This window comes from Pistacia vera, unplaced genomic scaffold (assembly GCF_008641045.1).
Source record: "Pistacia vera cultivar Batoury unplaced genomic scaffold, PisVer_v2 Contig179, whole genome shotgun sequence".
NCBI classification, from domain to species: Eukaryota; Viridiplantae; Streptophyta; class Magnoliopsida; order Sapindales; family Anacardiaceae; genus Pistacia; species Pistacia vera.
The window spans coordinates 730,032-750,367 of record NW_022195887.1 but is presented as its reverse complement, the minus strand read 5'-3'; the positions used below and the strand labels follow the sequence as shown (position 1 = coordinate 750,367).

The 20,336-nt window shown below is 37.4% G+C and overlaps 2 protein-coding genes and 1 pseudogene across 6 annotated transcripts; all 3 read left to right on the top strand.

Moving 5' to 3' along the window:
- Positions 1–1,934: 1,934 nt before the first annotated feature.
- Positions 1,935–19,318, top strand: LOC116126291 (vacuolar protein-sorting-associated protein 11 homolog). 3 transcript variants are annotated; one of them, XR_004127464.1, is made up of 7 exons: positions 1,935–2,014; positions 14,071–14,308; positions 14,549–14,722; positions 14,857–15,177; positions 15,287–17,059; positions 17,696–18,334; positions 19,215–19,318. XR_004127464.1 is itself a non-coding variant. In XM_031411986.1 (6 exons), exons 2-6 carry the CDS (start codon positions 14,087–14,089, stop codon positions 18,086–18,088), a joined length of 2,883 nt encoding a protein of 960 aa, XP_031267846.1. In that variant the 5' UTR covers positions 1,935–2,014; positions 14,071–14,086; the 3' UTR covers positions 18,089–18,767. The 3 variants fall into 3 exon arrangements, 1 of the variants encoding a protein (XP_031267846.1); XR_004127463.1 differs by lacking the exon at positions 19,215–19,318 and adding an exon at positions 18,958–19,167; XM_031411986.1 differs by lacking the exon at positions 19,215–19,318 and having other exon boundaries at positions 17,696–18,767.
- Positions 2,003–7,262, top strand: LOC116126290 (vacuolar protein-sorting-associated protein 11 homolog). 3 transcript variants are annotated; one of them, XR_004127462.1, is made up of 6 exons: positions 2,003–2,252; positions 2,493–2,666; positions 2,801–3,121; positions 3,231–5,003; positions 5,640–6,278; positions 7,159–7,262. XR_004127462.1 is itself a non-coding variant. In XM_031411985.1 (5 exons), the coding sequence occupies exons 1-5, from the start codon at positions 2,031–2,033 to the stop codon at positions 6,030–6,032; spliced, it is 2,883 nt and encodes a 960-aa protein (XP_031267845.1). In that variant the 5' UTR covers positions 2,003–2,030; the 3' UTR covers positions 6,033–6,711. The 3 variants fall into 3 exon arrangements, 1 of the variants encoding a protein (XP_031267845.1); XR_004127461.1 differs by lacking the exon at positions 7,159–7,262 and adding an exon at positions 6,902–7,114; XM_031411985.1 differs by lacking the exon at positions 7,159–7,262 and having other exon boundaries at positions 5,640–6,711.
- On the top strand, positions 9,112–11,956 carry LOC116126325 (annotated as a pseudogene).
- Positions 19,319–20,336: the final 1,018 nt, after the last annotated feature.

Below are 20,336 nucleotides of genomic sequence, written 5' to 3'. Positions count from 1 at the left end.
TTAGAAATGTTACTGGCTGTGAGACAAGTTTCCTACTTACCATCCCAAGTTGTTTTAGCATACGTGGCGCTTTGTGTTTGTTAAATTTTGGGTTGTTGTCAGTTTGAGTGAGCATTGATTCGCATATAGTTCTCCATGTAGATTTTTTAACATTTTATATATGGTCATATTCTTATATTCTATACGCAATTTTAAAATAGTTTATTTGATACTAGCTAGGTTGAGTGTCTGATCATTATGTCCCAACCAAACTAATTCTCTCCACATATTGTTGCAACTAACGCACAGCCTTGATATCATGGTGCTCATCTAACCATTTTTAATGCTACATAGTATTCAACCATACCTCTACCATCACTTGGTAATAAATCATATGGTACCCAATGATTTTGATGTCAATTAGTAACAATTTAAGGATATATAAACATCAAAACGTTTTGTATTTGATATACTGTTCCATTTAGCGTGTGAAAAAGCAATGCTTGGAGGTCCATTAAAGCTATTATTTCAGGCATCCAACGCGGATTGAAACGGATAGTAGATTTTCATTTGGGTTTGGTCTTGTTGGGCCCTTCATTACTAACACGATTCAGGCCTTGTACAGCCCCCAGATCGGCTTTATTTGACCCAAACACCTACATCCTGTTGTGCTTTGATTATAATTATTGAATTATATAATTTTATGTATTATTCGTTAATATAAATTATAGAAATAAGCGTTAGCATTTTAATAACTCATAATATAAAATCTTTAATTAGTTTAGTACATGTTTTTATCCCCATTGACAAAAGTAAATGATATAGCAAATGCCTGATACAGATAAGTATTAAAAAATTATTGTACAAGTAAATAAACAAATGATATTTTTATTTAATGTTGGAGTCAAATTTAATAAATTATTTCCTTCTCCTATATTATCCCAGATCAATTACTTACATACTAATTAATATTACTTACGGCACTGAATGATGTAACAAAATTATGATCGTCCATTAATTATAATTAAATATTAATCACGATCAAGATTTTATCACGTCATTTGATGCACAGATTCAATGCACTACTTTCGGTAGCTGTATTATTTCCTTACTAACAATGTTTTAAAACCTGGCCTGGCTTGGCCGGTTGAACCGGGACCCAGAAGCTTCAACGGGCCATGTTTAATTTTTTCCTATTCACCCCAATACCCTAGGATTTCTGGTGATGATCGGCGAACAATTAATTGTTGGAATGTTGGGACTTTTGAAGAGCAATTTCCGGTGAATGTAATGGTGGTGAAAGATTTGATTTCCCGTGAGTAAATCGACCGGAAATCGAACAAAACTGGCAGCAGCAACGATGAGATTTTTTCAGCGATTGATGAGGCTAACGAGGGTGGGGTGAGGTGGCTTTTGGTCGGGAGGAAAAGGGGAGTAATTCTGGGGTGATGGGGAGGGTTGTTGTTGCCGGAATCGATGAGATCTGGCCTGGAATGCTGACGTCGATGTCGGTGAAATCTGACCAAAATCAAACCTATTTCGGCCAAATCTTGGGTATATTTTGATGGAAATGGGCTCAAGGGACGACTGGGGTTGCATCCAGGGTGTCGCCACCGCTAGTTAGTCGCCGGTCGATTTGTAGTTAGGGTGTGTTTGATAAATTTTAAACCTATAGGAACTTAATTGTAATTTATAGGGATATATTTGCTAAATTTTAAAAAAATTTGTCAACTGGTTTGATCAGCGTCAAACTGGTTAAACCAGTTAACCCGAGACCCGGAAGTTTTGCCGGATTTCACCCCAAGTCGGGTTTTAAAACATTGCTTACTAATAAGAAAAATATCGCAACACTTCAGCTCAGTAGCGCGTAACTAAACGCTGGCGTTTCATTTATTCACGATTCAAAACGAAAGCAACAGAAAAACATCTACAACAATCTTTATACAGGACGGAGGGATTGTACATCCCGATCCATCTCCCCTCGAAATTCAGTAACCGTCTGATCGGAAACTGAGCGAAAGCAGAGCCGTTTGGTCAACGAAGAAAGCAATATGTACCAGTGGAGGAAGTTCGAATTCTTCGAGGAAAAATACGGAGGTAAGAGCACGATTCCGGAGGAAGTTACGGGAAAGATCACTTGCTGCTCAAGTGGCAGAGGCAAGGTAGTGATCGGCTGCGACGACGGTTCCGTGAGCCTCCTCGATCGTGGCCTCAAGTTCAATTTCGGCTTTCAAGCTCATTCCTCTTCTGTCCTCTACCTCCAGCAGCTCAAGGTGCACGTTTCCTCTTATTTTGTGCTTTTCTTTATTATTATATTTTTTTTTTCGTAGAGGTTTTGGTCTGCTTGTTTTTCGAGAAAATGAATTAAAATAAAGGAAAGGAAGTTGAATTTGTAGTCTGATTGTATACAAGTCATTGTTGTAATATATAATGCTTGATTATAAACAAATTGTTTTAGTAATAAATGATGCTTGAAGGTTGAAACTGATGCATTTTTCTTTTTCTATGAGCAGCAAAGGAACTTTTTGGTAACTGTTGGAGAAGATGAACAAGTATCGCCACAACAATCGGCTACCTGTCTCAAGGTTTTTGACCTCGATAAAATGGAACCAGAGGGAACTAGCTCGACAAGTCCTGATTGTATTGGAATTTTGCGAATATTTACTATTCAGTTTCCTGAAGCTAAGGTAGTGCAGTGTTTGATTATTTACTAAATTTGTTTAGCTGAATTAAGATGTGAATAGCCAACATTGTGCATTGTGATCGTGTTTATTTTATTTGATGAAATTTTGGAAATCATGATAATGATGATATGATGCAGATAACTTCATTTCTAGTACTAGAAGAAGCTCCACCGATACTTCTTATAGCTATTGGTTTAGATAATGGTTTTATTTACTGCATCAAAGGAGATATTGCGAGGGAACGTATTACCCGTTTCAAACTTCAGGTGGATAATCAGAATGAGAGTCAATGCTCTATCAAGGGATTAGGGTTCAGAGTGGATGGTCAAGCTCTTCAATTATTTTCTGTGACTCCAAATTCAGTGTGCTTGTTCAGCTTGCAGAACCAGCCACCTAGGAGGCAAGTCCTGGATCAGACTGGAAGCAGTGCCAATAGTGTTGCAATGAGTGATCGCTCGGTATGCAGTTCTCGATGCCCTTCATTTTGGCATTATTCTGTTGCAAAGAAAATTGTTTATTTATACGGTTTTGAAAGCTGATTGACTTTCTGTGTTGTCTTGTCATCAGGAGTTGATAATTGGTCGACCTGAGGCTGTGTATTTTTATGATGTTGATGGGCGTGGTCCTTGTTGGGCTTTTGAAGGGGAGAAAAGGTTTTTAGGATGGTTTCGTGGATACCTTTTATGTGTCATTGCAGATCAAAGAAATGACAAGAATATTTTCAATGTTTATGACCTGAAGAATCGTTTAATAGCCCACAGTCTAGTGGTTAAAAAGGTTTCTCACATGCTATGTGAGTGGGGCAATATAATACTTATATTGGCAGACAAATCAGTTTTGTGTATTGGAGAGAAGGATATGGAAAGCAAATTAGATATGCTCTTTAAGAAAAACCTTTATACAGTTGCTATCAATCTTGTTCAAAGTCAGCAGGCTGATCCTGCTGCAACTTCAGAAGTGTTAAGGAAGTATGGGGATCATCTTTATAGCAAACAGGATTATGATGAGGCCATGGCGCAGTACATTAACACCATTGGTCACCTTGAACCTTCATATGTAATACAGAAGTTTCTTGATGCACAGAGAATCTATAACCTTACAAATTACTTGGAAAAGTTGCATGAAAAGGGGCTTGCTTCTAAAGATCATACAACTCTTTTGTTAAACTGCTACACCAAATTGAAAGATGTTGAAAAGTTGAATTTATTCATTAAAAGTGAGGATGGTGTTGGGGAACATAAGTTTGATGTTGAGACTGCTATAAGGGTCTGTCGTGCTGCCAATTACCATGAGCATGCCATGTATGTTGCTAAGAAGGCAGGGAGGCATGAGTTGTACTTGAAGATTTTACTTGAGGACCTTGGTAGATATGATGAAGCGTTGCAATATATCACAAGCCTTGAACCTAGTCAAGCTGGGGTGACCGTGAAAGAGTATGGTAAAATTCTCATAGAGCACAAGCCAGTGGAGACAATTGACATACTCATGACCCTTTGTACTGAGGATGGAGAATCTACTAAAAGAGGAACTTCAAGCAGCACATACATATCTATGTTGCCCTCTCCTGTTGATTTTCTTAACATTTTTGTCCATAATCCACTGTCCCTTATGGATTTTCTTGAAAAATATACCAACAAGGTGAAAGACTCACCTGCTCAAGTAGAAATTCATAACACTCTCTTGGAGCTGTACCTGTCCAATGACTTGAACTTTCCATCAATCTCACAAGTCAGCAATGGGGTAGATCTTAGTCTTGAAACAAGATCAGGACCATCTGTGGCATCAAAAGCTGAGTCCAATGGAAAATTAACTGCTGATCGTAAAGACATATATAAGGAGAAGGACCGCCTGGAAAGGTGTGAGAAGGGGCTACAGTTACTTAAGAATGCATGGCCGTCTGACCTGGAACATCCACTTTATGATGTTGATCTGGCCATAATTCTTTGTGAAATGAATGCATTTAAAGAAGGGCTTTTGTATTTGTATGAGAAGATGAAACTTTATAAAGAGGTAATTGCTTGCTACATGCAGGCCCATGATCATGACGGTTTGATTGCTTGCTGCAAAAGGCTGGGAGATTCAGGTAAAGGAGGAGATCCATCTCTTTGGGCAGATCTGCTGAAGTATTTTGGTGAACTTGGAGAAGATTGCTCCAATGAAGTAAAGGAAGTTTTGACGTATATTGAAAGGGATGACATCTTGCCTCCTATTATTGTTCTCCAGACGCTGTCCAGGAATCCATGTCTCACACTCTCTGTCATAAAGGATTATATTGCTCGTAAGCTTGAACAGGAATCTAAGTTAATTGAAGATGACCGGCGAGCTATTGAGAAGTACCAGGTTGGTGCTTACCTGTTGTGCATTGTTTCATTATTTAATTTATTTTTATACACCAATTCTGTCATTTTGTCCAACACTGGATCTCATTGAAGGTGGCAATTTATTCAAGTTCTTTTCTTGGGAGAGCTATTCCGAAGGGTCTGGTTACACTACTTCATGTATTCACTTCAAACATGCTAATCAAGTAGGGGGACATGTGTGCTTAAATAAACTCAAATTCCAGAAAAAGGTATATGGAAAAAAAAAAAGTATTGCTTGGCCAGATTAAGTTTCTCGGTCTTGATGGGGTAGCCATATGTTGCTTTGAGACTGTATCAGCCTTCAAGAGAAACCAAGTATTTACATGTTTACGCAAGTGTTAAAACGAAGTCTAATCCTTTTATGAATATATAAATCTGAAAAGACTTGAACAATGGCCTTACTACAAATAAGAAGAATTTGAACATTTTCAATCTTACTTTAGTAATTCTAAAGCTGGACAATATCCTCATGATGTGAATTGGTTTGACAATCAGTAATGACAATGGATTTTATTGAAACTTTCCATGATAAAAAATCACTTTCAGATTCACTAGTTACATCTGATTACTTATTGAGTGTATTAATGATATTTAATTGAGCCCTTAAATTGCGCAGGAAGATACTTCGGCAATGAGAAAAGAAATTCAGGATCTTAGGACAAATGCTAGAATCTTTCAGCTCAGCAAGTGCACTGCATGCACTTTCACCCTTGATCTTCCTGCTGTGCACTTTATGTGTATGCACTCATTCCATCAGCGGTGCCTTGGTGACAATGAAAAAGAATGTCCAGAATGTGCTCCAGAGTACAGATCTGTTATGGAAATGAAGAGAAGCTTGGAGCAGAATTCCAAAGATCAAGATCGGTTTTTCCAGCAAGTAAAGAGCTCGAAGGATGGGTTTTCTGTGATTGCTGAGTATTTTGGGAAGGGGGTCATTAGCAAAACCAGTAATGGACGACCCGCAGGCACTCTTAGGTCAGGCAGTACATCTTCCAGCACCGGATTCTGAAGTTTGTTGATTGTTGAAGGCAGTTCGTGTCAACCATATTTCTCTTGTTCATTTCCTTTCAAGCTCAATGTTATCGGGGAAGCCACAATGATTTGATTTGGGATAGAGTGACTCTGAGGTTGCCACGTCAAGGTTCAATGGCCTGGACATTGCTTATTCAGATCAAGCCTTGATTAGGATGGCAGTCCTCTAAAAAAGGAATTCAAATGACTCCACAGAAGAATTATCAAAAGAAGAGATTTGGAGGTATCATTTGTGATTTTTTGAGAGTTAAAATTTCTGAGTTCATTTTCCTTGGAGAGGATTATCAAAATATCTGAGTAGGTATATTTTTGTGCAAATAACAGATTAGATCCTACATTGTTAAATTCCTTGGTTGATTTTGTGTGAAGTTATGGGTAGTTCCTTTTTTCAGCACGCAAACAATTTTGGAGCATTGATTCAAAATATTGGTAACCACCTTTGTGCATTGTTTATCTGGCTTTTGACTGAGTCACATACAAAAGGAGCTGTTGTTGCTTTGTAATTATCATGTAACTTATGAATTTGATTCCAAATTGTCAAGCTTGTCACTAACTGATATTAGCATTCCACAAGATTATGCAATGTTTGGGAGTTTCCACAGCATGAATGAACCACCTTGTGGTTCTGGTTTGGTTATAATATGTTCATAAATCCAGTGCAGTACATCATGGCATTGATTCCATTTATACATTGAGGAATGATTTTTATAGATAAACTCATCCATAAATATTTTTGAAAACACAGTTAGTACCCTACACCATGTGATCTGGAATTGGATTTGCCTAATCATAAATGCTATAAGTATGTTTTCCACTAAAGCTGAATTATGCTTGTTCAACTTGTAGAAAAGATGCTGTTTCTTATAACGATAATGTCTCTTCCTTTTGGAGGGTTGGGAGAGTGGCATGGTGAAGTTAAACACCCAAATTTCTGATATTGTACATATATCCATAGTATGCTTCAGATAGAAGTGAGATATTTGTGATTGGAAGAGGTGTTTAGAATGATATTTGTGATGGGGGACCCACGGGGTTATTCCCGTTAGAACAAGTGATTTATAGGTGGATATGTTAAGTGATGATATGAAGCAATATGTCTGTAGGTGGTTGTACTAGTGTGAGTTGGCCGTGAGGAGATGCTTGGAACTCGGAATCTAATAATTAGGAGGTCCCGAAAATAGTGGTAGAATTAGAATATATTTGAGTTTGGATATATGTAATTGTTGGACCATATTTCTTTAATTTTATGTTACTTTTTACTAGAATCCATGACCGCCTTTTCCAACCTTTACCTCTTGGATGTCCCCTTTCATCTACTCAAAACAGGTTGCTTCCTGACAAATGAATTGAACTTAGACATTTTTGGGTTGTTATTTAATTATTTAATTATTTATGTATTTAATATTTTTATTTGATTTGATTTCCTTTTAAATTTTGTTGACATGTAGCGAAATGATAATAATAATTGAAGAGTCAGGCATCCATACCTAGTAGCTTGTTTTATTTTGTTGCTAGGTTGACATCCTTATTAGCCGACCTCTACCTGATTAACTGAAAAAAAAGGATCAAAGCTATTATTTCAGGCATCCACGCGGATGAAACGGATCGTAGATTTTCATTTGGGTTTGGTATGTTGGGCCCTTCATTACTAACCACATTCAGGCCTTGTAAAGTCCCCAGATCGGCTTCATTTGACCCAACACCCACATCCTGTTGTGCTTTGATTAAAATTATTGAATTATATAATTTTATGTATTATTCGTTAATATAAATTATAGAAATAAGCGTTAGCATTTTAATAACTCTAATATAAAATCATTAATTAGTTTAGTACATTTTTATCCCCATGGACTAAAGTAAATGATACAGCAATGCCTGATACAGATAAGTATTAAAAATTATTGTACAAGTAATAAAAACAATATATTTTTATTTAATGTTGAGTCAATTTAATAAATTATTCCTTCTCCTATATTATCCCAGATCAATTACTTACACTAATTAATATTACTTACGGCACTGAATGATGTAACAAAATTATGATCGTCCATTAATTATAATTAAATATTAATCACGATCAAGATTTTATCACGTCATTTGATGCACAGATTCAATGCACTACTTTCGGTAGCTGTATTATTTCCTTACTAACAATGTTTTAAAACCTGGCCTGGCTGGCCGGTTGAACCGGGACCCAGAAGCTTCAACGGGCCATGTTTATTTTTCCTATTCACCCATACCCTAGGTTTCTGGTGATGATCGGCGAACAATTAATTGTTGGATGTTGGGACTTTTGAAGAGCAATTTCCGGTGAATGTATGGTGGTGAAAGATTTGATTTCCCGTGAGTAAATCGACCGGAAATCGAACAAAACTGGCAGCAGCAACGATGATTTTTTCAGCGATTGATGAGGCTAACGGGTGGGGTGAGGTGGCTTTGGTCGGGAGGAAAAGGGGAGTAATTCTGGGGTGATGGGGAGGGTTGTTTGTGTGCCGGAATCGATGAGATCTGGCCTGGAATGCTGACGTCGATGTCGGTGAAATCTGACCAAAATCAAACCTATTCGGCCAAATCTTGGGTATATTTTGATGGAAATGCTCAAGGGACGACTGGGTTGCATCCAGGTGTCGCCACCGCTAGTTAGTCGCCGTCGTTTGTAGTTAGGGTGTGTTTGATAAATTTAAACCTATAGAACTTATGTAATTTATAGGGATATATTTGCTAAATTTTAAAAAATTTGTCAACTGGTTTGATCAGCGTCAAACTGGTTAAACCAGTTAACCCGAGACCCGGAATTTTTGCCGATTTCACCCCAAGTCGGTTTTTAAAACATTGCTTACTAATAAGAAAATATCGCAACACTTCAGCTCAGTAGCGCGTAACTAAACGCTGGCGTTTCATTTATCACGATTCAAACGAAAGCAACGAAAAACACATCTACACAATCTTTATACGAGGACGGAGGGATGGTACATCCCGATCCATCTCCCGAAATTCAGTAACCGTCTGATCGGAAACTGAGCGAAAGCAGAGCCGTTTGGTCAACGAAAAGCAATATGTACCAGTGGAGGAAGTTCGAATTCTTCGAGGAAAATACGGAGTAAGAGCACGATTCCGGAGGATTACGGGAAAGATCACTTGCTGCTCAGTGGCAGAGGCAAGGTAGTGATCGCTGCGACGACGGTTCCGTGAGCCTCCTCGATCGTGGCCTCAAGTTCAATTTCGGCTTTCAGCTCATTCTTTCTGTCCTCTACCTCCGCAGCTCAAGTGCACGTTTCCTCTTATTTTGTGCTTTTCTTTATTATTATATTTTTTTTTTCGTAGAGGTTTGGTCTGCTTGTTTTTCGAGAAAATGAATTAAAATAAGGAAAGGAAGTTGAATTTGTAGTCTGTTGTTACAAGTCATGTTTGTAATTATAATGCTTGATTATAAACAAATTGTTTTAGTAATAATGATGCTTGAAGTTGAACTATATGCATTTTTCTTTTTCTATGAGCAGCAAAGGAACTTTTGGTAACTGTTGGAGAAGATGACAAGTATCGCCACACAATCGGCTACCTGTCTCAAGGTTTTTGACCTCGATAAAATGGAACAGGGGAACTAGCTCGACAAGTCCTGATTGTATTGGAATTTTGCGAATTTTACTATTCAGTTTCCTGAAGCTAAGGTAGTGCAGTGTTTTGATTATTACTAAATTTGTTTAGCTGAATTAAGATGTGAATGCCAACATTGTGCATTGTGATCGTGTTTATTTTATTTGATGAAATTTTGGAAATCATGATATGATGATATGATGCAGATACTCATTTCTAGTACTAGAAGAAGCTCCACCGATACTTCTTATAGCTATTGGTTTAGATAATGGTTTTATTTACTGCATCAAAGGAGATATTGCGAGGGAACGATTACCCGTTTCACTTCAGGTGGATATCAGAATGAGAGTCATTCTCTATCAAGGGATTAGGGTTCGAGTGGATGGTCAAGCCTTCAATTATTTTCTGTGACTCAAATTCAGTGTGCTTGTTCACTTGCAGAACCAGCCACCTAGGAGGCAAGTCCTGATCAGACTGGAAGCGTGCCAATAGTGTTGCAATGAGTGATCGCTCGGTATGCAGTTCTCGATGCCCTTCATTTTGGCATTATTCTGTTGCAAAGAAAATTGTTTATTTACGGTTTTGAAAGCTGATTGACTTTCTGTGTTGTCTTGTCATCAGGAGTTGATAATTGGTCGACCTGAGCTGTGTATTTTTATGATGTTGATGGGCGTGGTCCTTGTTGGGCCTTTGAAGGAGAGAAAAGGTTTTTAGGATGGTTTCGTGGATACCTTTTAGTGTGTCATTGCAGATCAAAGAAATGACAAAATATTTTCAATGTTTATGACCTGAAGAATGTTTAATAGCCCACAGTCTAGTGGTTAAAGAGGTTTCTCACATGCTATGTGAGTGGGGCAATATAATACTTATATTGCAGACAAATCAGTTTTGTGTATTGGAGAGAAGGATATGGAAAGCAAATTAGATATGCTCTTTAAGAAACCTTTATCCAGTTGCTATCAATCTTGTTCAAAGTCAGCAGGCTGATCCTGCTGCAACTTCAGAAGTGTTAAGGAAGTATGGGGATCATCTTTATAGCAAAACGGATATGATGAGGCCATGGCGCAGTACATTAACACCTTGGTCACCTTGAACCTTCATATGTAATACAGAAGTTTCTTGATGCACAGAGAATCTATAACCTTACAAATTACTTGGAAAGTTGCATGAAAAGGGGCTTGCTTCTAAAGATCATACACTCTTTTGTTAAACTGCTACACCAAATTGAAAGATGTTGAAAGTTGAATTTATTCATTAAAGTGAGGATGGTGTTGGGGAACTAAGTTTGATGTTGAGACTGCTATAAGGGTCTGTCGTGCTGCCAATTACCATGAGCATGCCATGTATGTTGCTAAGAAGGCAGGAGGCATGAGTTACTTGAAGATTTTACTTGAGGACCTTGGTAGATATGATGAAGCGTTGCAATATATCACAAGCCTTGAACCTAGTCAAGCTGGGTGACGTGAAGATGGTAAAATTCTCATAGAGCACAAGCCAGTGGAGACAATTGACATACTCATGACCCTTTGTACTGAGGATGGAGAATCTACTAAAAGAGGAACTTCAAGCAGCACATACATATCTATGTTGCCCTCCTGTTGATTTTCTAACATTTTTGTCCATAATCCACTGTCCCTTATGGATTTTCTTGAAAAATATCCAACAAGGTGAAAGACTCACCTGCCAAGTAGAAATTCATAACACTCTCTTGGAGCTGTACCTGTCCATGACTTGAACTTTCCATCAATCTCACATTCACAATGGGTAGATCTTAGTCTGAACAAGATCAGACCATCTGTGGATCAAAGCTGAGTCCAATGGAAATTAACTGCTGATCTAAGACATATGGAGAAGGACCGCCTGGAAAGGGTGAGAAGGGGCTAAAGTTACTTAAGATGCATGGCCGTCTGACCTGGAACATCCACTTTATGATGTTGATCTGGCCATAATTCTTTGTGAAATGAATGCATTTAAAGAAGGCGTTTGTATTTGTAGAGAAGATGAAACTTTATAAAGAGGTAATTGCTTGCTACATGCAGGCCCATGATCATGACGGTTTTGCTTGCTTGCTAAGGCTGGAATTCAGGTAAAGGAGGATCCATCTCTTTGGCAGATCTGCTGAAGTATTTTGGTGAACTTGGAGAAGATTGCTCCATGAAGTAAGGAAGTTTTGACGTATATTGAAAGGATGACATCTTGCCTCCTATTATTGTTCTCCAGACCTGTCCAGAATCCATTCTCACACTCTCTGTCATAAAGGATTATATTGCTCGTAAGCTTGAACAGGAATCTAAGTTAATTAGATGACCGGCGAGCTATTGGAAGTACCAGTTGGTGCTACCTGTTGTGCATTGTTTCATTATTTAATTTATTTTATACACCAATTCTGTCATTTTGTCCAACACTGGATCTCATTGAAGGTGGCAATTTATTCAAGTTCTTTTCTTGGGAGAGCTATCCGAAGGGTCTGGTCGAGGAATTTATAAACCTTCCCAAACTTCAAAACTCGTTGTTGTTACAAGAGTTGATTAATGCAAGTCTAACAACAATTAACATAGAGGATAATGTTAAATTAATATATTAATTAATTTAAATGAATTGGAGGCTTTTAGAATTTAGTTTTACAAGTAAGGCCTCGTTATTGGTTGACAAATCCGAGACGAGGATATTTCGTGTCTTAAACGTTGCTTAAAAAATGGGAAGCCGGAGTCGCATACATAAATGAATAATTATAAGAGAAATATTTTATTGTGAGACACATGTAGGGCAAATGTGCAAGGAGAGTGCCCCGACCTTTGGCTATAACGAGTTCAATTAAAATAAAGTTTCTTAATTAGGACTTTGATTAGGACACCATTGTCATAATCACCCAACTTAATTAAATATAAAGAATCTGACGTTGCATGGTTTTGTTATGTATTATTTTGTTCTAATCCAATTCTTGAGATTGATATAATAAAGTCATTAATCATGACTGTCATGTTATGTTTATGAAGTGTATGACATGACAATTGATGTTAAATTAAAGAAATAATTACATAATAAAAGTGATTGCTGAACAACCCGTTTAATTTATATATTATCCAATTCGGCCCTCATTAACATCTATGGCAAAACAACTATTATGATGGATTAAAAGAATACTAATAAAGAAAAATCTTCGATGAAAACGACACCAGATAATTCAAACAAGTAAAATGGAGTTATAAATTTGAATATATTAAGATGGTAAAAAAGTTTAAATTATTTAATTTATAAATTATTAAATGTTAAAAGTATATAGACTGAAAAGCAATGATTTTGATAAGAGCAACTATACCACAAATAATACCTTATGACATATTCATGTGGGTCTTATATATAACAACGTGTACAAATACGAGGTGCAGAGATTTGTATGAAGTATGATTCAAAGGGTGTTTCCTTGTGGGTTCACCATAGGCTAATATCATTGAACATTTTGACCCCATCCTCACTGCAATACTAGGTCATTACTTTTTCACCTTTATGACTCGAAATCAACATATACCATTTTAAGTAATATATATACTGTTTTCAACAGAAAACAATACAATTGAGACTTGAGAGTGTGTGATGGGAGGGGGTGGGGGGGTATTGATAGCTGCTTTCACGTGCATTGGACTAGCTTTCCAAGTAGCATGTGGTGCACAACTACGCACTAAAAAACAAAGGTGAAACGGTGCGTAGTAAGAGCTATTGAAAAGTAAAGGAGTGGATATTTTTTGCTTGCTTATCCTCACACCAATCTTATCCATCCTCTACTCAACCTCAGCCGCTGATTTGCTCTTGCAATCTTTGTTGAAGCTGACGTCTGACGGCTGGAATTTGGCGTTTTATTAGCCACGCAATGCTCTCCTTTTTTTCAGTCCCACTGAACTGAAGAATCTGGCCATGAGGTTAGCCTTTAGAAATGTTACTGGCTGTGAGACAAGTTTCCTACTTACCATCCCAAGTTGTTTTAGCATACATGGCGCTTTATGTTTGTTAAATTTTGGGTTGTTGTCAGTTTGAATGAGCATTGATTCGCATATAGTTCTCCATGTAGATTTTTTAACATTTTATATATAGTCATATTCTTATATTCTATACGCAATTTTAAAAGAGTGTATTTGATACTAGCTAGGTTGAGTGTCTGATCATTATGTCCCAACCAAACTAATTCTCTCCACATATTGTTGCAACTAACGCACAGCCTTGATATCATGGTGCTCATCTAACCATTTTTAATGCTACATAGTATTCAACCATACCTCTACCATCACTTGGTAATAAATCATATGGTACCCAATGATTTTGATGTCAATTAGTAACAATTTAAGGATATATAAACATCAAAACGTTTTGTATTTGATATACTGTTCCATTTAGCGTGTGAAAAAGCAATGCTTGGAGGTCCATTNCAACGAAAAAAGCAATATGTACCAGTGGAGGAAGTTCGAATTCTTCGAGGAAAAATACGGAGGTAAGAGCACGATTCCGGAGGAAGTTACGGGAAAGATCACGTGCTGCTCAAGTGGCAGAGGCAAGGTAGTGATCGGCTGCGACGACGGTTCCGTGAGCCTCCTCGATCGTGGCCTCAAGTTCAATTTCGGCTTTCAAGCTCATTCTTCTTCTGTCCTCTACCTCCAGCAGCTCAAGGTGCACGTGTCCTCTTATTTTGTGCTTTTCTTTATTATTATATATTTTTTTTCGTAGAGGTTTTGGTCTGCTTGTTTTTCGAGAAAATGAATTAAAATAAAGGAAAGGAAGTTGAATTTGTAGTCTGATTGTATACAAGTCATTGTTGTAATATATAATGCTTGATTATAAACAAATTGTTTTAGTAATACATGATGCTTGAAAGTTGAAACTGATGCATTTTTCTTTTTCTATGAGCAGCAAAGGAACTTTCTGGTAACTGTTGGAGAAGATGAACAAGTATCGCCACAACAATCGGCTACCTGTCTCAAGGTTTTTGACCTCGATAAAATGGAACCAGAGGGAACTAGCTCGACAAGTCCTGATTGTATTGGAATTTTGCGAATATTTACTATTCAGTTTCCTGAAGCTAAGGTAGTGCAGTGTTTGGTTATTTACTAAATTTGTTTAGCTGAATTAAGATGTGAATAGCCAACATTGTGCATTGTGATCGTGTTTATTTTATTTGATGAAATTTTGGAAATCATGATAATGATGATATGATGCAGATAACTTCATTTCTAGTACTAGAAGAAGCTCCACCGATACTTCTTATAGCTATTGGTTTAGATAATGGTTTTATTTACTGCATCAAAGGAGATATTGCGAGGGAACGTATTACCCGTTTCAAACTTCAGGTGGATAATCAGAATGAGAGTCAATGCTCTATCAAGGGATTAGGGTTCAGAGTGGATGGTCAAGCTCTTCAATTATTTTCTGTGACTCCAAATTCAGTGTGCTTGTTCAGCTTGCAGAACCAGCCACCTAGGAGGCAAGTCCTGGATCAGACTGGAAGCAGTGCCAATAGTGTTGCAATGAGTGATCGCTCGGTATGCAGTTCTCGATGCCCTTCATTTTGGCATTATTCTGTTGCAAAGAAAATTGTTTATTTATACGGTTTTGAAAGCTGATTGACTTTCTGTGTTGTCTTGTCATCAGGAGTTGATAATTGGTCGACCTGAGGCTGTGTATTTTTATGATGTTGATGGGCGTGGTCCTTGTTGGGCTTTTGAAGGGGAGAAAAGGTTTTTAGGATGGTTTCGTGGATACCTTTTATGTGTCATTGCAGATCAAAGAAATGACAAGAATATTTTCAATGTTTATGACCTGAAGAATCGTTTAATAGCCCACAGTCTAGTGGTTAAAAAGGTTTCTCACATGCTATGTGAGTGGGGCAATATAATACTTATATTGGCAGACAAATCAGTTTTGTGTATTGGAGAGAAGGATATGGAAAGCAAATTAGATATGCTCTTTAAGAAAAACCTTTATACAGTTGCTATCAATCTTGTTCAAAGTCAGCAGGCTGATCCTGCTGCAACTTCAGAAGTGTTAAGGAAGTATGGGGATCATCTTTATAGCAAACAGGATTATGATGAGGCCATGGCGCAGTACATTAACACCATTGGTCACCTTGAACCTTCATATGTAATACAGAAGTTTCTTGATGCACAGAGAATCTATAACCTTACAAATTACTTGGAAAAGTTGCATGAAAAGGGGCTTGCTTCTAAAGATCATACAACTCTTTTGTTAAACTGCTACACCAAATTGAAAGATGTTGAAAAGTTGAATTTATTCATTAAAAGTGAGGATGGTGTTGGGGAACATAAGTTTGATGTTGAGACTGCTATAAGGGTCTGTCGTGCTGCCAATTACCATGAGCATGCCATGTATGTTGCTAAGAAGGCAGGGAGGCATGAGTTGTACTTGAAGATTTTACTTGAGGACCTTGGTAGATATGATGAAGCGTTGCAATATATCACAAGCCTTGAACCTAGTCAAGCTGGGGTGACCGTGAAAGAGTATGGTAAAATTCTCATAGAGCACAAGCCAGTGGAGACAATTGACATACTCATGACCCTTTGTACTGAGGATGGAGAATCTACTAAAAGAGGAACTTCAAGCAGCACATACATATCTATGTTGCCCTCTCCTGTTGATTTTCTTAACATTTTTGTCCATAATCCACTGTCCCTTATGGATTTTCTTGAAAAATATACCAACAAGGTGAAAGACTCACCTGCTCAAGTAGAAATTCATAACACTCTCTTGGAGCTGTACCTGTCCAATGACTTGAACTTTCCATCAATCTCACAAGTCAGCAATGGGGTAGATCTTAGTCTTGAAACAAGATCAGGACCATCTGTGGCATCAAAAGCTGAGTCCAATGGAAAATTAACTGCTGATCGTAAAGACATATATAAGGAGAAGGACCGCCTGGAAAGGTGTGAGAAGGGGCTACAGTTACTTAAGAATGCATGGCCGTCTGACCTGGAACATCCACTTTATGATGTTGATCTGGCCATAATTCTTTGTGAAATGAATGCATTTAAAGAAGGGCTTTTGTATTTGTATGAGAAGATGAAACTTTATAAAGAGGTAATTGCTTGCTACATGCAGGCCCATGATCATGACGGTTTGATTGCTTGCTGCAAAAGGCTGGGAGATTCAGGTAAAGGAGGAGATCCATCTCTTTGGGCAGATCTGCTGAAGTATTTTGGTGAACTTGGAGAAGATTGCTCCAATGAAGTAAAGGAAGTTTTGACGTATATTGAAAGGGATGACATCTTGCCTCCTATTATTGTTCTCCAGACGCTGTCCAGGAATCCATGTCTCACACTCTCTGTCATAAAGGATTATATTGCTCGTAAGCTTGAACAGGAATCTAAGTTAATTGAAGATGACCGGCGAGCTATTGAGAAGTACCAGGTTGGTGCTTACCTGTTGTGCATTGTTTCATTATTTAATTTATTTTTATACACCAATTCTGTCATTTTGTCCAACACTGGATCTCATTGAAGGTGGCAATTTATTCAAGTTCTTTTCTTGGGAGAGCTATTCCGAAGGGTCTGGTTACACTACTTCATGTATTCACTTCAAACATGCTAATCAAGTAGGGGGACATGTGTGCTTAAATAAACTCAAATTCCAGAAAAAGGTATATGGAAAAAAAAAAAGTATTGCTTGGCCAGATTAAGTTTCTCGGTCTTGATGGGGTAGCCATATGTTGCTTTGAGACTGTATCAGCCTTCAAGAGAAACCAAGTATTTACATGTTTACGCAAGTGTTAAAACGAAGTCTAATCCTTTTATGAATATATAAATCTGAAAAGACTTGAACAATGGCCTTACTACAAATAAGAAGAATTTGAACATTTTCAATCTTACTTTAGTAATTCTAAAGCTGGACAATATCCTCATGATGTGAATTGGTTTGACAATCAGTAATGACAATGGATTTTATTGAAACTTTCCATGATAAAAAATCACTTTCAGATTCACTAGTTACATCTGATTACTTATTGAGTGTATTAATGATATTTAATTGAGCCCTTAAATTGCGCAGGAAGATACTTCGGCAATGAGAAAAGAAATTCAGGATCTTAGGACAAATGCTAGAATCTTTCAGCTCAGCAAGTGCACTGCATGCACTTTCACCCTTGATCTTCCTGCTGTGCACTTTATGTGTATGCACTCATTCCATCAGCGGTGCCTTGGTGACAATGAAAAAGAATGTCCAGAATGTGCTCCAGAGTACAGATCTGTTATGGAAATGAAGAGAAGCTTGGAGCAGAATTCCAAAGATCAAGATCGGTTTTTCCAGCAAGTAAAGAGCTCGAAGGATGGGTTTTCTGTGATTGCTGAGTATTTTGGGAAGGGGGTCATTAGCAAAACCAGTAATGGACGACCCGCAGGCACTCTTAGGTCAGGCAGTACATCTTCCAGCACCGGATTCTGAAGTTTGTTGATTGTTGAAGGCAGTTCGTGTCAACCATATTTCTCTTGTTCATTTCCTTTCAAGCTCAATGTTATCGGGGAAGCCACAATGATTTGATTTGGGATAGAGTGACTCTGAGGTTGCCACGTCAAGGTTCAATGGCCTGGACATTGCTTATTCAGATCAAGCCTTGATTAGGATGGCAGTCCTCTAAAAAAGGAATTCAAATGACTCCACAGAAGAATTATCAAAAGAAGAGATTTGGAGGTATCATTTGTGATTTTTTGAGAGTTAAAATTTCTGAGTTCATTTTCCTTGGAGAGGATTATCAAAATATCTGAGTAGGTATATTTTTGTGCAAATAACAGATTAGATCCTACATTGTTAAATTCCTTGGTTGATTTTGTGTGAAGTTATGGGTAGTTCCTTTTTTCAGCACGCAAACAATTTTGGAGCATTGATTCAAAATATTGGTAACCACCTTTGTGCATTGTTTATCTGGCTTTTGACTGAGTCACATACAAAAGGAGCTGTTGTTGCTTTGTAATTATCATGTAACTTATGAATTTGATTCCAAATTGTCAAGCTTGTCACTAACTGATATTAGCATTCCACAAGATTATGCAATGTTTGGGAGTTTCCACAGCATGAATGAACCACCTTGTGGTTCTGGTTTGGTTATAATATGTTCATAAATCCAGTGCAGTACATCATGGCATTGATTCCATTTATACATTGAGGAATGATTTTTATAGATAAACTCATCCATAAATATTTTTGAAAACACAGTTAGTACCCTACACCATGTGATCTGGAATTGGATTTGCCTAATCATAAATGCTATAAGTATGTTTTCCACTAAAGCTGAATTATGCTTGTTCAACTTGTAGAAAAGATGCTGTTTCTTATAACGATAATGTCTCTTCCTTTTGGAGGGTTGGGAGAGTGGCATGGTGAAGTTAAACACCCAAATTTCTGATATTGTACATATATCCATAGTATGCTTCAGATAGAAGTGAGATATTTGTGATTGGAAGAGGTGTTTAGAATGATATTTGTGATGGGGGACCCACGGGGTTATTCCCGTTAGAACAAGTGATTTATAGGTGGATATGTTAAGTGATGATATGAAGCAATATGTCTGTAGGTGGTTGTACTAGTGTGAGTTGGCCGTGAGGAGATGCTTGGAACTCGGAATCTAATAATTAGGAGGTCCCGAAAATAGTGGTAGAATTAGAATATATTTGAGTTTGGATATATGTAATTGTTGGACCATATTTCTTTAATTTTATGTTACTTTTTACTAGAATCCATGACCGCCTTTTCCAACCTTTACCTCTTGGATTGGATGTCCCCTTTCATCTACTCAAAACAGGTTGCTTCCTGACAAATGAATTGAACTTAGACATTTTTGGGTTGTTATTTCATTATTTGTGTATTTAATATTTTTATTTGATTTGATTTCCTTTTAAATTTTGTTGACATGTAGCGAAATGATAATAATAATTGAAGAGTCAGGCATCCATACCTAATAGCTTGTTTTATTCTGTTGCTAGGTTGACATCCTTATTAGCCGACCTCTACCTGATTAACTGAAAAAAAAGGATCATTCATTGTGCAGGTTTTATATCACTTTTAACACTTTAAACCTCCACTGTTCTTAGTTTAGTAACAAAAGAAAGACACACCTAATCAAATCATGCTGTCTTTGTCTTCCATGTGGGTTGTCCATCTCCATCCTTGAATTTGCAATAATTAACAAATGGATACTTGCACTCCAACCACAAATTCAATAATCCCTTAACCAATAACCTCTAATCCCCTTATTACCTGAGAAATGGGTGTTTTTAATTAGTAAGTTAGAATGAGAGACACAGTGAAGTCAACAATAAGAAAGTGGTCCAACTCCAAACATTCATAAAAATATAACGCAACGCAAGAGTCGCTACTACTACACATGCTGCTGCACATGCATGGTGCATGGTCGGCATTAAGTAAATGTCTCATAAATCATAATCACATCTTCACCCTCCATTCTCCCGACTTTTTCATCAATTCTATCATCTCAATGTTGAGAGTTTATCTTAAAGATCTGATGGTCCCCACTTTTATTACATCATCATCTTCTACTTGGCCCACGAACGGGCCTGAACCGGTCGGTCTTGAATTTTTTCGTGGTTGATTTATAAAAAAAAGTTTCTGTTTATTAATTTTTCAGTTAATGTTGTTCTATAATTTAAATTAACGCCATAAAAAGTAGGTATTTTCA